This window comes from Pieris rapae, chromosome 11, assembly GCF_905147795.1.
Source record: "Pieris rapae chromosome 11, ilPieRapa1.1, whole genome shotgun sequence".
NCBI lineage: Eukaryota > Metazoa > Arthropoda > Insecta > Lepidoptera > Pieridae > Pieris > Pieris rapae.
The window spans coordinates 7,657,681-7,674,072 of record NC_059519.1 but is presented as its reverse complement, the minus strand read 5'-3'; the positions used below and the strand labels follow the sequence as shown (position 1 = coordinate 7,674,072).

Sequence of the window (16,392 nt, the reverse complement as noted above, 5' to 3'; positions counted from 1 at the left end):
ATTACGTCCAGAAAATTTTAAAAAAAGGGAGGAATGCCAGACGAGTTATTGATACAAGGACGGATCCAGCTTTGGCGCAAGGTCACATGGTCGCGGTCAAGTAAAGAAGATCTTGTCTTTACGTTTGTCATAATACAAAGTTATTATATTAAATTAATTAAATATTGAAGATATGTAGTTACAAATATAAGTTAAAATCTGGATGATGACAAAATATTCAATAAAATCATTATGTTCAATAACAATATCTTAGGTCCACCTAAGTCCTGGATCCAGCTCAGAGGGTGATGACCCCCCTGACTACCCCCCTGGATCCACCGTTGTACTGATACCAAAATTGCATCCTTAAAATAATTCTTAAATTAACGATAATTAAATAATACCGCGTTTAATGTGAAGAGCGTACCAATTCTTAAAAGCAATGCCGGCAACGCACTCGCGAGCCCTCTGGCATTGAGGGTGTCCATGGGCGGCGGTATCACTTAACATCAGGTGAGCCTCCTGCCCGTTTGCTCCCTGTTCTATAAAAAAAAAAAAAAGAACTAGTCCAATGAAAATAAAACGAAAAGTTTTGTCTAGTGGTTCTCCTTTTATTTACAAAACAGGACAGGAAAACTGTGTTTTTTTTTTGTTTCAGTAAACGGTAAACAATATTGAAATAAAACTAATTAATTTTAAGAGCAACGATTTTAATACAGATAGAAAAGACAAAGGGTAGCTATCGCGGCTACACTCAGGCAGATAGCCAAGCCATTAATAAAATTGAATTAGTCTTTTATTTATTGGATAACACGCCTCTCTGAACTCGATTTATTATTTTATTCAACACGCTACTTGCAAAGAATTAAATTAAACTTGTAACCGCGATCGTACTGCACTTTGGAAAAATATATTTACGTGTGAATATTTAGTTCTGTCACATCCGAATGGATTACGGCAGTTACACTTTTGCGTTTATCTCATGCACCTGTCTTTTCGAGCACATGTGAGGAATAACAAGTGAAACTCAAAATAACAGTTTTGAAAATACCCATGGATTTATTTTTTGTTTGACTTAGACTCATCGAAATGCTATAATTAAGAGTCAATCTATCAATATTCAAGAGTCAAATGCACATAGATTCATTTTCTGACACCTTAAAGTCATTATATAACTTATACATTTACATACGCAAATTTACCTTTATTAAACTGTGTACTTTATTTCAATTTTGCACGCTGTTAAATAAGACACATTATACAGTGTCAGGTAGAAAGCACTAATTACAGCAACTTGTCAAAGTGATGGCGGGCGACGTCTTATTTCTCTCTAAAATATTAAAAATAACCTCTACATAAAAATGCAATATCTTACCTGCCCGTCCTCCTCTCCATTTTATTAAAGTTTTTCGTGAAAAGTGATAAAAATGAGCTCTTCATAACAGCTAACAATGTCTTTGTTTTTGACGTATCCGAGTTTTTAAACAAGACAGGAATAATGTAATTAAATAAAGTAATTAGAACGAGAATTGGCTTCGTAATATAAAAACAGTAGATACATTTTGATACTGTTATAAACTTAAGATTTAGCGATAAAGCTTTGTTGCTTTTAATTAGTTATGTTTATTTTGTCCTATGTAGTATTGTAAAAATCCCTACAGATAATAAAAAAATCACCGTCTACATTTGATGTGTGTCACATGATTATGATAAACTTAATAACAACCGATCGAATTTGTCTCTACCAATAGATCGATTGAATCTTTAGAAACGTTTAATTGTATAATTTAATATTACATAATTGCATATTAACTTAAATAAATTAAATCAGCAATATTAGTCATACGTCTCTCTCACATTGAGCTGTGATGAAAAGAGGCGAACCACATTTTCATAAATAAAAGGGTAAATTTTTGTAATCATTTTATGTAATATAGCTAAATATAAATAAAGCTAAAAAGGACAAAGCATTCTGTAAAATAATTGTAAATTTTTAGCTTATACCATAATTGGTACATTTCTGAATAAGATCGTAAGTCTTCCCAAGGTCAATATCAAGATTTAGATCTGTCTGGCTTTGATCATAATACCTTTAAACGTCTGTTTTATTGGATTTAGTCATTAAATATGATCTCGAAAGCCAACTCTGGATTTCATAAATAACTATTGATTTTGGACTTAAATTTTCAGCTAATTGGTGGCGAAATATTGAATTGTTTTTACCACAAATTGTGTAATTTTGAAATACGTTCGTATTCCCAAATTAAATAAATAACGTATCGAATATAAATCATTGCTAAAAATTCTGTCTGAAATGCTTCTTGCATAAATACCTTCTTTACTTTATTAATTTTAATAAAGTAAAGAATAATTATTACTTCGTGGAAAAATTTATTTGATATCCTTCAAATAGGAGATTTTGATAATCCAAAATTATTATCAAAATCTTAGACAAAATTACTCATAAGCGCACCGTTTTGTTTAATTTGTACGGAATGTAGCACATAAAGTATCGTTATCGGAACATTAATACAGTATACTGGGGGGTTACTATGACTGCCCAAGCTACATTACTGTAACAGAATTGCGAACTACATCTAAAGTCCTAGCATAAGGTAATAAAGACGATATTACTCGCAAATTTGATAGTGGCGAGCCTTGTAGCGGTTTGGGGCGCTTAACGCGCTATTGTTATAAACCAGAACAATACTCGGCTTCTACATGGTGTTCCCACATTCCATAGCTTTATTTATTCTCACACGTGCACATTTTGTGCCACGGAATGTCCGTCTGATTCAATTTTATTAATGGACTTGGAAGTTTGCCCTACTGACTGTGAATTTGTCGTGCTAGCACATTCTCAAACGTAAGATCGCGCGCTAAAGTATGATTTAACTTTATTTAATTTTGTGCATGGATAGGAGACTGCATTGAGTCAGATGTGTCAACATCTCGGTGGAAGCATTTACAATATTGCATAAGCTTTACCGCGTTTGATTAAATATACTCGTGGTTGCATACAATATTTATATGAAGCAGCGCCACCTAGCGGATGCGGTCAATATTAAAATTGTTATCAAACAATCCATTAGGATCCAATTGTACTTGTTTATACAATGAAGAATCTTTTGTTAAAACGATGTTATATTAAGACTGTTCATAATCGTAATTTTTGTGATATATAGAAAATTATTAGAATAACGTAGAGAAATAATATTGATGTATTATTTTGTTGTGTTTGTATTTTAGATAATTGTGAATGTATAATATTTTACTTTCATACTTTTGAAATCATTATTTGAGTTTCCACTCAATTATCGAATCGTTTAATCATTGTCCTATACAATATGGCAACGTTATATGGAAGTTAAACATATATAAAGTCTTTTAAGCAACTTAAGCATTTATCATTTGTTACAGAATGAGCGACGATGTTGATGGAGGGGCAACGCCTGCGACATGATGACTGCTGTTAATTCGGTAAGTTTTATAGTATTTTCCTTAAAATAAAGATTATCTAGACTATTACTGATCTATGGAAATAAAAAACGAGTATTTAAACTAATCAAAACCTTCAGTATTACTGTGGCCAAACGCAAGAACTCAAAATCGAAATATTCAGATAATCTTTGACTACTGTAATCTAAATACTTATATGTACATATCAAATATAATGGCGCGTTTCAAAAGTATTTTGTGTATTATATCAAATATAAAAAAAAACAATAATAAATTAACAACCGTTTATTTACTAATTAAACACAGTGAATGTTACAGCAACACTGATTTTAAAGCTGGTATCAGCGACATCATTTGCGAATTATTGGGCAAAATTACAGTGAAACGTTAAATTGAATAGATGTCTTAATGAAACCGTACGTCATTATATATTTCACTAATTGGCTCGGTGTCTGTTAAGCTCCCAGTAACGTGGTACCTAACGAGTTTATACCTAGAATGCCTCCCGTAGGCATATTTGACTCGTTCGTGTTTGTGCTTTTATGAAATTATAAAGCTTTCGTTATACTGTTTTGTTAAACTGTGTTGTTGTTTTAACGCACATAAATTTATTTTTAAGAAAAATAAAGATAAAAAGCCTGTAAGAAATAAAAGCCTAGTTTTGTTAGTAATTAAATCCTGTATTTAGTGTGTTAGTTTTTCCTACTTTTAAATTATTATTCTTCTGTAAAAACTCCTCTAAAGGTAAAGGCCTCCTCCACAAATAGCCAGTCCTCTCTCTCTACTTGGATTCAGTTGGGACCAGCTGTTTTTTTTTTAATGTTATATAACGCACACTAATTAACATTAATTAAAATTAGTACCGTGTTCTCGATGTTATTTCCATATAAAATTAATGGTGGCATAACTAATGCGGTACTAATGTAAGTCTGCGTTTTATAAGGCTAAGCGTTTATGTTAAAGTAGAATATTTCATTGTTGCGTGAATGTATGATTTGTGTCAGAAGGGTTTAAAAAAAATGTAATCCTACAAATAGAAGTTTTCCATTACGCTATTATGATGATGCCTTCACTTCGGAAGCATACCCAGACCTCTAATAGTTGATCCCACGGTTATTAAATATAATACGAACAACGTAACATGCAAGCGTACTATGCAAGTAGTGTAATAACATTATTACTATAATTGAATTGTAAAAAATAGCATACATACAATAAAGCAAAACCTCAATCTTAGTTAATAGACAATAAATAAGGTTCTCATTTGCACAATTGAAATTTCTTTTTATTGATAACTATAGCTATATATTTTATTGATAACTATGGCTATATTCCGTTTTTGCATAGACGCTTAAGCTAGCGAAACGAGCTATTGAAGAAGATAATCTGCGTGTTGTTGATCACGTTAAACTTTAACCACTCGACCAGTATAGTGAGACCCGTTGCTTTTGACATCTGCAAAGTTTATGCAACCAAGTTATATGCATATTGAATGGTTCGAAATATCAAATAGGAATGGTTACATGCCTTGTGGGCTATTGATATTGGACGACGAATCAGATCACTTGTCGTTACTGTAACGCACTGACAACATAAAGATGGCTATCGAAATAGTTTTCATGTGTCATTTTGTAAGTATCTGTAATTAGTGTACAAAATAACATCCATCACAAATTTAATCTTGTTCATAAGAACTTAATGGACATATTTTCAAGTGTAATCTAGTTTGGCCGAGCAGTGTTGGCCTAGTGGCTTTAGCGTGCGACTCTCATACCTGAGGTCGCAGGTTCGAGCCCCGGCTGTGTACCAATGGACTTTCTATGTGCGCTTTTAACATTTGCTCGAACGGTAAAGGAAAACATCGTGAGGAAACCGACATGTCTTAGACCCAAAAAGTCGACGACGTGTGTCAGGCACTATAGGCTGATCACCTACTTGTCTATTAGATTTAAAAATGATCATGAAACAGTTACAAAAAAATACTGAGGACAAGACCTAAAGAGGTTGTAGCGCCACTGATTTATTTATATTAATGTAGTTTGGGCCAATACTTTCTTATACAACAAATTTAGACAGTTGTTAGTTATTGTAATTGATTTCGTAAATATATTCTAACGTCTTTATTCATAAATTAGACATATAAGTGCATTCGAACATTCCAGAAATATTTATATAGATTTATAAGGGATATGTATAGCGAAATTTTTTAGGTTAAGGTACTAATCTTTATCATCAAAGTAATATATAAAAATGGTATATCGAAATCGTTTCAAGTTACTATTTTAAGTCAAATATTTAAAGGCCAAATCACGTTACTTTTCTAATTACATAATATTCTGTACTGAGCATAAAAAGATTACTACAGAGAAGACCATTGCTTTTAAGTACTCTAAGCAAGGCTCGTTTCAAACAGTATTTTGTGTATTATAACAAAAAATACTCAAAAGCGAAAACAGGTAAATCAAAGGGAATCGCCATCAACTAGTCAAAACAAAGTCGTGTTTTCGACTTTTCTTTCAAAACTATCTTCAAAGTACCCTGATTCAGCAATTATGAAGGTTTGACGAAGGGCTCTCTATTTCGTATTCAGGCGTCGAAACCGAGGCTTTGAGAGTGACCAATAACACCCTGTCAACCTAACTCAACCGCCTTAAAACTTTGCTGTTTACTTATAATTTTATTTATATTTTAGCCACATCATGTGAGCTGTAAAGGCCCTTCAGGCCAACAGCGAGATTCCTTTCAAAAAAAAAAGCCACATCAGACAATTTTTCACCTCCCTGTAATAGATTTGGAGTCTCGGAATACAGTAGAGTGTAGCTGACGAATAAACATATCAATAAAAGGTTTTGAATGAAATTTAAACCTAAAGTGTATCTGACTATTACGAAAGTACTAAACTTTGGCTTTTTAAGTGTAAATAATAGTGTAACTAATATTTTTCATATTAGTGATTTTTTAAGTGAACGGGCCTGTAATCCCGTACATAAGCAGTGGTTTTCGGAAGAAATCGCTTGAAAGCGATAAGGCCTTTTCATTTAAATATGTTCAATTTTTATATTGTAATGTAGCGAAGTGTTAATAAATAAATTAATAAGTAAGTAATGTAGTAAGTAATGTAAAGGAAGTTTTGCTCGATTGAAGTACTACTTGAATTTTTCTTTTGCAAAGACTCTAACTATGATTAAAAAACTAATCACTTCTATAAAGCCCAGGTGCTCTTTCTATTCCAATCCATTTGAAATGATTATGACATAAAATAAAATCTTTAGAAATTCAGTTCTAAAGGTTGAATTTTATTCGTATACAAATGGCTTTATACAATTACACGAAATTCCATGTAATGTTGTTTTTTATATTTATCTTTTCTCCATTTATTTACTAAACACAACGTAACTTCCTGTTTGAGTTCGGCTCATTAGTTAATTAATTATTTTAATAAGTTCCCTCAGCAAAGTTCTTAATTAGGTAAATTGATAGCGACTTTGAAAACGGCGATCACGACATAGAATACTTCAGACGAGGCCTTATAAGCGTCTTTGATTAAATGTTCCTAAAATTTTAATTATAATTCAAAATTCCATAAATAATTATAGATTTTAGATAATTATTTTTGTACCTTATCAGTAACAAAAAAAACCCACACAATCCGCCACATATACAATAGGGATGCAAATGTCATCTTCTTTTATACTGTCATATTTAATACAAACTCTCGCATCCTTACATTCTTCGGTGACGTATCTCGGCGTGGCGATCAGTCCTTAGAACGCCTTGTCGTCCAGGTGAAGGTGGAAGGCGCTAGACCGCGCGGCAGGTCACCTACACGCTGGACTGATCAGATTAAGTCCGCCGTAGGAGAAACACTGAATCAGTGCAGCAGGATGACCTCCAATAGGCAGCGGTGGCGGAGCGTCGTGAAGCGCATTACATCTGCGCCTTCTACTTCTACTACATAGCGATCACGACTGCTCTGCCAAGAGCGTACCGATTGAGAAGATATTTAATACAAACAATAATAGGAAAGTTAAGTTAGGTATTTTAAATCTGTGTCAAACTCATAATCTAGGTTTTTGTTGACGCATTGCTTTTAAAAATTGTATCACCTTCCCCTTGAATGAATTGCACGTCAGTGATCTATAACCTCTATCTATTTGCTGACTCGCTGGTACGGTAAAGGTAATCATTACGAGGATCTTTCAAATCCAAAAATCGACACGTGTCAGTCAGAAGGCGGATCAGGTACTTGTCTATTTTATGAGAATGATCATAAAATGAATCTATCGGAGAATCGACCGAATAGGGTTGTATTAACTACAACAAACTCAACTGAATTAATATTATTTACAGTAAATAATTATGACTTTACTATTATAGAATAAATTACCTGTTAATGTAATTTTTTAATTTACCTTTAACATAATAGATAAAGAAATTCTTATCTAGTTTAATAACATAAGTAAAATCGATATTTGTCAGCAAAATTTTAAAGTATCAATAAAAATGTCTGTTTAAAACCACTATAAATATAGCCAATATTTCCTGGATAACAAGCAAAGTTTTAATTTCTTCTGGTAATTTGGGCTTATAGCAATTTTAAGAGTGATATACGAGATAAAATATTAACGTAAGATATGGTGATATTGAGACCCATTTATCATTCTTTCTTCACACCAACCTAATAACTAATTATACGGAACATTTAGCTTGAAACTATAATAATAATTTTTTCCCTGTAAATCTAACTCAACAACGCGTTAAACGCGTTGTATTTTTGTAATGAACGAGGCATAATCTAATTCAGAATATATATAATCTTAAAAAATACATTTAAATCCACAATGGTTTGTAATGATGTAAAATCAGTCTTGTCAGATTTCGTGTGAAAATAATTATTATTTACCATGAATTTTACAACCTAAAAGTTTTGTTTATGTACTATTATCATTATTAAGTTTCTACGTGTAGAAAATTTGAATCGCATAATTTTTTTTTCCATTCATCGTCATATTTCAGTATCCTTGTCATAAATATTCTCAATCTTTCTCTATTCTTTAAAAGAAATAAGTGGTTGTAAGGAGAACCTCGATACAGTTATTCTGTAGATTGATGGGAATTGAGAGGAATTCCAGAAACAGTAGATTATGGATCTTACTGGCGAAGATGTGCCAAGGATGAAGCAGTATGGAAGCAGAGGTTTGACTTGTCAGCAACGGTATTTTAAGACAAGGCAACCTTCTGTGATGATGACCACGAATTACAAAACTAACGAAGATAAAACACGTTTATTTTTAAGTGTTATAATTACTGGGTTCAAATGCAAGTAAAGAAACAGACGTTAAACCAAACTCAAAATATTGTTAAATGTTCCTTTCTAGTTCCCTAGTATTACATATCAATACAATCGAATCGATTCGTATCGTATTTCAGCCATACAATGTGCAAAGGCGATCAGAACTTGGAGAAACTGGTCGTGGTTGTTAACACAGACGGCAAATCACGTGACCGTTTAGCAATCAGACGGTCCGATCAAGTCCGATCACTCATCGTCTTCAAAACTATACTAAGTCACTGTCATAAAAGGCGCTTGACAGAAACCGGTGGAAGCAGATAGTCCGCTTCAGATGCTTCGTTGCTAACTGCGACGCTTAAACAGGAGCTGCCGATTAAATAGAGAGTATTACATTAAAATTTTATTAAATTATTAAAGAAATAATTAGTTTTTACCTCGAAATCAGCAAGCGTCGAGTACCCGTTATTTGTTACCATAAATAATTCATTCTTTTAATTAACTTGACGCTCAAGTTGACGACATGGTACTGTCAAATTGCTTTAGATTAATTTTGATTCATTTTACGTACACCTGTTTTCAATTTAATTACGATGGAGTTCGCCTAAGTAGCGTTCTCATTTTACATGATTCTCTGAAGCTAATTAAATTTTTTATGAGTCGAATAGTGGTTTACTGATTGCATACTGCTCAATGACGAATAAAAAGCTGTATCGTGATTCTTCTTGAATCCTTGGTTTGATTCTTGGCAAGCAAAAGGTTTTAAAAGTTTAATTAAATAACAAGAAATTAAGGTTTTTTTTTATAAATGAAACTACCTTTAACATGGCAAAAGTCCATAGATAGCAATGGTACATACTCTGATTAATAACATTTTTCTGTATAAAAACAGGTACTTTTTGTTCCTCCCATACAAAACGCAAAAATATGTAAAGGACCTAATGTAACAATTGTTTTGGCGTTTTGATTTAAATACTTATGGCTATATATTCATCTTCCAGTAAATTAAATAAACAATAAATAAATCTTTAGATATGAAGTAAAAAGCTTAAATGCATTTAAAAACTAGTTAGCATTAGTAACATGAGATGATCTGTGAGATAAACAGAAGTACAGTTAACCTCTTTGTAATAGATTAAATGTTAAACCAAAGAGTGAAACCTTTTTCTAGTACCGACACAGTTTACAGTAATGTTCAGAGATTTAACCTAAATTATTAATGGGGCCCGGTTTAACGCTCACATGGCCGATTTAGACCCATGTCACGTACCCTGACACAATTTGTGTGCTCCTCTATGATGTAGTGCTATAATCTGTGCTCGAAATATATTAAAACTATTCATACTAACTCAAAGACATGACCGAATTCGAAATTTAAACATTATGCTTGTTGATGCCATTAAACAAGCGAACGAAGAGATAATACATTATTAATATACGTGATATATTTTTATATTTTATAAAACATTATATGTAATAAATACACTATGTATTCGTAGTTGCTATATAATTAAAAATTATAACTTTTAAAGGCCGATACAAAAATATTATTGCTTAAGGGTTCAAAAAAGAGGTAGTAGCTGATTCTCAGACCTACTGAGTATGTAATAATAATAATAATTTATTATTATATTATTATTATTATTACTGACTGTGTATAATAAATTTAAAAGGAATCGGTCGAGCCGTTTCGGAGAGTTATGGAAACTAGCATTGTGACACGATAATTTTATATATATATATATATAGACATAATGGTACACAAGTCTTCTATTAATTAATTTATTTATTGAGTAAACATACGAAATTAGAAATATGCGCTCTTTAGAAGTCTCTACGAAGTACATTTGACGTGTCAAAATAAGGAAATTACTGACATTAATTATATAATGGCAACACTTTCTTATTACCTTCATGGCGCTTATTAAAAGTTACATTTTAAACTTCTGTGCAAGCATTTGTTTTGTTTTTCTTCGGACTCTATTGAAAAGCGCAACAGCAAAGTTATTTTGCACTGGGAAATGTCACTATTACATTTCTCAAATAACTTCTGGTTTTACTAAAACTTACTCTGTTATTCCCGGAAGTACGATAAAGAATCAGTCCAATATGAAAGTTCTAACTGTAATAATCATTATAGCAAAGTGAACTTCTAATAATTATCTGTCAAGTAAAAAACGCGAAAGCGAAAACTATTCAGGTAAAGTTTAATTACAAACAGAAGAAATTCAGCCTTTTTTCAGTTCGTACCTACTCTTATGTCAAACTTATATTTACATTCTTTGGTATAAAATTTGACATTGCTCAAGGTGAGTGAATGAATTAAATTTATGATACAACTCTTGGGTAACCGGCGAGTGAATTTAAGATTAAAAAGCGATAGTTTAATTATAAAAAAGCTTTTCAATGACGGACGTTTTTTCGTAAACCAGTACTTTAAATTAGTCAATTTGATATTTAATAAATTAAAAATGTATCCTTAGCTTTAGGTTGAATTCTTCGTGTCTGGAAATCTCACCATAGTATACAAGATATACGTTTGAAAAATCAAGCATTTACTTTTAAGTATTATTATTGTAGGTACACCACACAGCAATAAAAACTTGGCACGACGAAGTTATGGTATTGTCTTGTAAAGTTTCTAAGATACCTACCGCTATAGAATCTGACTTCCTTCCTGTGCTGCGAATAAGTTTGTATTTTTATATATTCCTTTATTTTTAGTCACGAGAATACTTAGAACAATGTTTTGAGATGGTCCATACCATTCAACAGCTATTTATATCGATAATAATGAACACAAAACCAGCTCTCAATATGTTTTACAAATAACAACAACATGTAATGAGATCTTTATTGCCAGTTCTTCTCTTCCGTTCTACGTTTTGGAAACTGGCAGTAAATAAGTGTACATTTTTTTACCTACATGAATAAATGATTTTTGTTTTTTTTTGTGAATTTAACTTATTGTAGCTATCTGCTTCATGCTCTGTTGCTACGCGACTTAAAATATTAAATTCAGAGCTGCAACCATGTTCATCATGTTCCATATAGCATCTTGAGTTATAAAGAATATTAAAATAAATTAAAAATAAAGATTTGTCCTCTATCAGTAGGAAGCTTGGTAAAATAGGAGCACGCACTTACATTCTCGTGGGAACAACACGCAAATACATCGTAGAAACAATTAATATCACCGCATGCACGAATTCAAGTACGGCCAGTCAACCAGTACTAACAATTACCCAATTACTAAACATTCACATTACACATAATAGGTACTTAATTTTATTATAGTCACTCTGAGCTCATGAATATTGCAATAACGCCCCAGCAATTAACTTAAAATTTTAAGTAAGTTGTTTCTAGAGCGGTAATGAATTTCACTCAAAGGACCGTTTCCTATTACATCTCAGTTAATTGAAATTCTAAGAAACAATATTTTACACTTTAACCAGGGTACTGTTTTATCTATATGTTTATATATATCTGCTATATCTAAAAACCTACGTAGACAGATATAGCTTTAAATTATAAAACATATATTTAAATTAACTTTTTTTTTAACTAAAAACCGTTTAAAACTTTGTAACCGTTTGTAAAAAAAAAAATAATATTGGTCGGCAACCTGAGAGAGATCTAATATTATTTTTGTTAGATAATTAACATTTGCTTGGAACAGGTTCTGACATTACTTATTACTTATCCTACTTTCTGTATCTGCATATTTGCGGATTTGCAACACTGTTCTAAGCAATAAAGTATAAAAAACATACACTATGATACAATATTCCAAATATATAATTATATTTGTTTTTATTTATCCACGGGCAATATACACACTATCACAATATCCACAGACTAGAGCAATATAATGTTTGCACTTTTCTCTAAGTCTCATAATACTGGTGGACGGAAGTCCGAGAAGATCTCAGTTGTATGAGACGAGTTTGAACATTACCTCGGATAAGTAAGTAAAGATATCAAAGTCACAGCAGTGTTCAAACGCCGCTAATCGCCCAATTCAAAACGTATTTTATTCACGGCATCAGATTACTCATTCATATACACAATATATGTAAAAAATAGAACAATAAAATTGTTTTCATTTAATTTCCAATACATAAAATTGATGCATAAATTATTTCAGCGACATGACATAAAAGAATATAATATGACGACATGAAACAGATTTAAAAATTCACTTTGTAAATCAAAACATGGCCCAGTTTCATACATGTGTATCAGTAATGTTAGGGCTGCCACTGCTGTATTTATATCATTGCATGCGATTGTTAGATCTGACATAATGTATGTCACATCTAGATAGATAGGGCTTCGTATTAAATAAATCTGTATATTTAACACCAAGTTTTTATTAAACTCACCTATTATTAATTGTAAGATATTAAAAGAATCAAAAGATTTTTAAAGTTACATTTAAAGAGATTTTAAACTGTATATGTATATATTTGTCGTTTAGTTGTTTGTTATTAGTACTACTATAGTATTTCATGTAAACAAATACTATCTTTTACCAGCAAAGTGAGATATTAAAAGAATCAAAAGATTTTTAAAGTTACATTTAAAGAGATTTTAAACTGTATATGTATATATTTGTCGTTTAGTTGTTTGTTATTAGTACTACTATAGTATTTCATGTAAACAAATACTATGTTTTACCAGCAAAGTGAGACACTAAGCTTGGCCTATAAAGAAATTTCACAATTATGTTCATTTACAGATATTTTGCTTATTTTAATGATTTATAAAGTTAAAACTAACAATAATAATAATATAATTTTGTACACATGTGGCAACCCTAGCTAAATCAAACGCTACACATCGTTGGCGTTTGTCCAGTGTGTCAACTAGTTCAGATGTCTCATGGGAAACCAATACCATCAACGTGAGATAACCACGACTCCAATTACTTAGCTCATTGAAAGACGCTATTCCTTTGACAACATACATTATTAATTAATCATAATATTTGACTTATATCTAATAAACTCACTCACTTAGTGATTCATAATGTCGCCAGGGCATTGTTTATAATTTTTGTATGAGGCCTATATTTATAAACTACAAGAAAACGTCATGAAATAAAAAAAAATCGAGTCGTGTTTTTTTCATATAAGCATGACATTTTCGCTAACGATTTAAAACTTAAAACATTCACTATCAATCTTAACAAAATCTCAAAATATTCTTATAGTGCAACAGTATTTTAATTATAAGAGAAAAATAAATATATATAAAGTATTAATTCTGTAGAAATTGTTGTACTGTTGACATGTCAAAAGGAAGAGATTAGTTGCCCACGCCACAGGGAATCCTAGTATGAGGACTAGTGCACTTCGTTTAACCTAAATATCCTTTTATAATGTATACTAAAGTTTTTCTTCCTTTCTTCCTTTGCTTCATCTGCAACTGTAGGTCGCCAGGTTTGCTTAGACTGACCACTTTCCTTGCGGGTTCCAATCAAGCATATATCTTTAGATAAAAAAAAAATTGATGAACCCTAAGAGGTACAGCCCACGCTAAAATATATAATACGCTATTTATTCAACTCGATACGTAGTGTCAGATTACGCAAGTCTACTAAAGCACTCCTCAACCAAATATACTCAAATTTAATTAACATCACTATGACGTAAAACATTCCTTTGTTAGTCTATAATTGTCTACATTTCAAAAGGAATTAATCTCAAAAGCAATAAATATTCTTCAGACGAACAATAAACTAGTTTTATGAAAGCAATAAGAGAACAATTAAACTGGGCAATTGAATGAGCAAACATTTCACTTTTTAATTAAATCATTCATTCGCCTACACTCACGGGCATTTATTTAAGGACAAAATTTACAAAGGCTTCTCGGATTAAATTTCCGGCGGGGTCCACTTCAGACCTAGAATGCCCTTTATTACCCCGTTACAAAGGGCGATGTTTCCCTACAATATTAGAATGCCTCTTATTCATTTGCTCTCCGGTTTACTTTTGTCCACTTGACAAGACTCGAAGCATCGAATAAATCTCGATTTAATTGTTATTTGAGTTTCTCTCGATCCTTGTGTTTGTAACAATGACTCAGCCGCTTAATATTTACTTTGTGGTATTCGTAGTAGAAGTTAAGCTTTCGTACTACTGCTACTTCTAGAAATAAACTTAAAAAAGATATGGCATTTGCATTAACTTAAAAAAACTAATAGGAAAGGTAACATGAAAAATTTGCCGTTGTGGATTTTTCTAGAAAGAAACGCAGCCCCAGCACATGCAATATTTGAAAATCTTATAAATGTTTTAACAGATGGGCCATATATAAATAATGTCAGTTATAAAATATACACAAGGAAGTTTGTCAAAATATGCGCATTCTATTAAAATAAGGTGTTTTGCAAAATTTCGGGCATCTAAGGAAATTTTAATTCTTATATCGATTTCAGATAATTAAACAAAATTAAAGTGTCTGTCATAGTCTGTTTTTAATAAATTTTGCAAATTTAAAAATCTAATAATGAGTGTGATTTTTTCTTGTCAAAATCACAGCTTGAATCCTTATGGGCAAGCTTGCCAGGATGTTTTAATAACGAATGTGGAAAATGTTCCACTCTTCTGCAATCATTCTTTTTGGCTCGCTGATGGTTTGTGCAGCAGGTTGTACTGATTTTACTTATCTCTTTAGAACATCCCAGACTTGCTCGATTAGATTGAGGTACGCTTCCACGTATCCAGAACTGTGCGGGCGAGCATTATTGTCCATAAAAAAGGAATCAAAAAGTAAATGTACTAAACCAGGACTAGCTCTAAGGTTTTCTTTTATATTAGTTATATTTGAAGTAAAATAATACAATTGTGTGTATATTTTAAATTCCTATTAAATTAATAAGGGATAAATAAATAGGGTTTTAATTTAATAATTTATTTAACAGTTGGCTGAAGTCATGTAGTTTTTACTACATGTGAATCTCTTGCTAGTCCCTAAATGGATTTTAAAAATCCTACTTAATTATTGGTAGGCTTTTTATAAACGATACAATGTATGTAGTTTCTCTAAACATCGCAATTTTCACAATATAACCAAAGAAATTCGTTGAGGATAACGATGTGAGGGGTGACTTCAAATCTGTCACAGTGACAAATGCATGACAGTCACCGCTAATGAAGATCGGAGGGCTGACGGGTACCAATTAACGAACGTGGAACTTACTATAGCTGAGCAATCATTGGATAGCCCTTATGTGTTCCTGATTCAATGCATCTACATATGTTATTGTGCATACAAGGAACTAGATAGATAGCTGCGTCTTAAAGTAATAGAGTCTGCCAGCCAATTTCAGAATGAAATGGAGCAGAAAAAGTTGGGATAATGCAGAATTTCAACGTTTAGATGTTTTTGTAGACGCCAGATATTATATTGTTGCAATATTTGACTTTAATATACACGTGATATAAATCATATTCCACCTTTAGTTCAAGTTTCATTAAAGTTAGTTCAGTCAATAGTTAATGTTTTTTCCTCTTCAAATGATATAAACCTAAAATTTGAATTTGTTAAATTAACTTTTCTCTAAACAAATATCTATTACTGTCATTGAAAACTCTAGTAGTTGCACGATAAAATTATTTAACACTGAATAAACAGATATTTTAATCTAAAAC

At 31.6% G+C, this 16,392-nt stretch overlaps 1 protein-coding gene across 7 annotated transcripts in view; it reads left to right on the top strand.

Annotated features, from left to right (window-relative positions):
* LOC110994315 overlaps positions 1–16,392 on the top strand; it is a 195,111-nt gene that overhangs the window by 54,300 nt on the left and 124,419 nt on the right. For all 7 annotated transcript variants that reach the window (XM_022260877.2, XM_022260876.2, XM_022260875.2 and 4 more), the window contains one exon: positions 3,400–3,459. In XM_022260877.2, coding sequence (XP_022116569.2) covers positions 3,439–3,459 — 21 coding nt within the window. In that variant the 5' untranslated portion in view covers positions 3,400–3,438. The remainder of the gene's footprint in view (positions 1–3,399; positions 3,460–16,392) is intronic.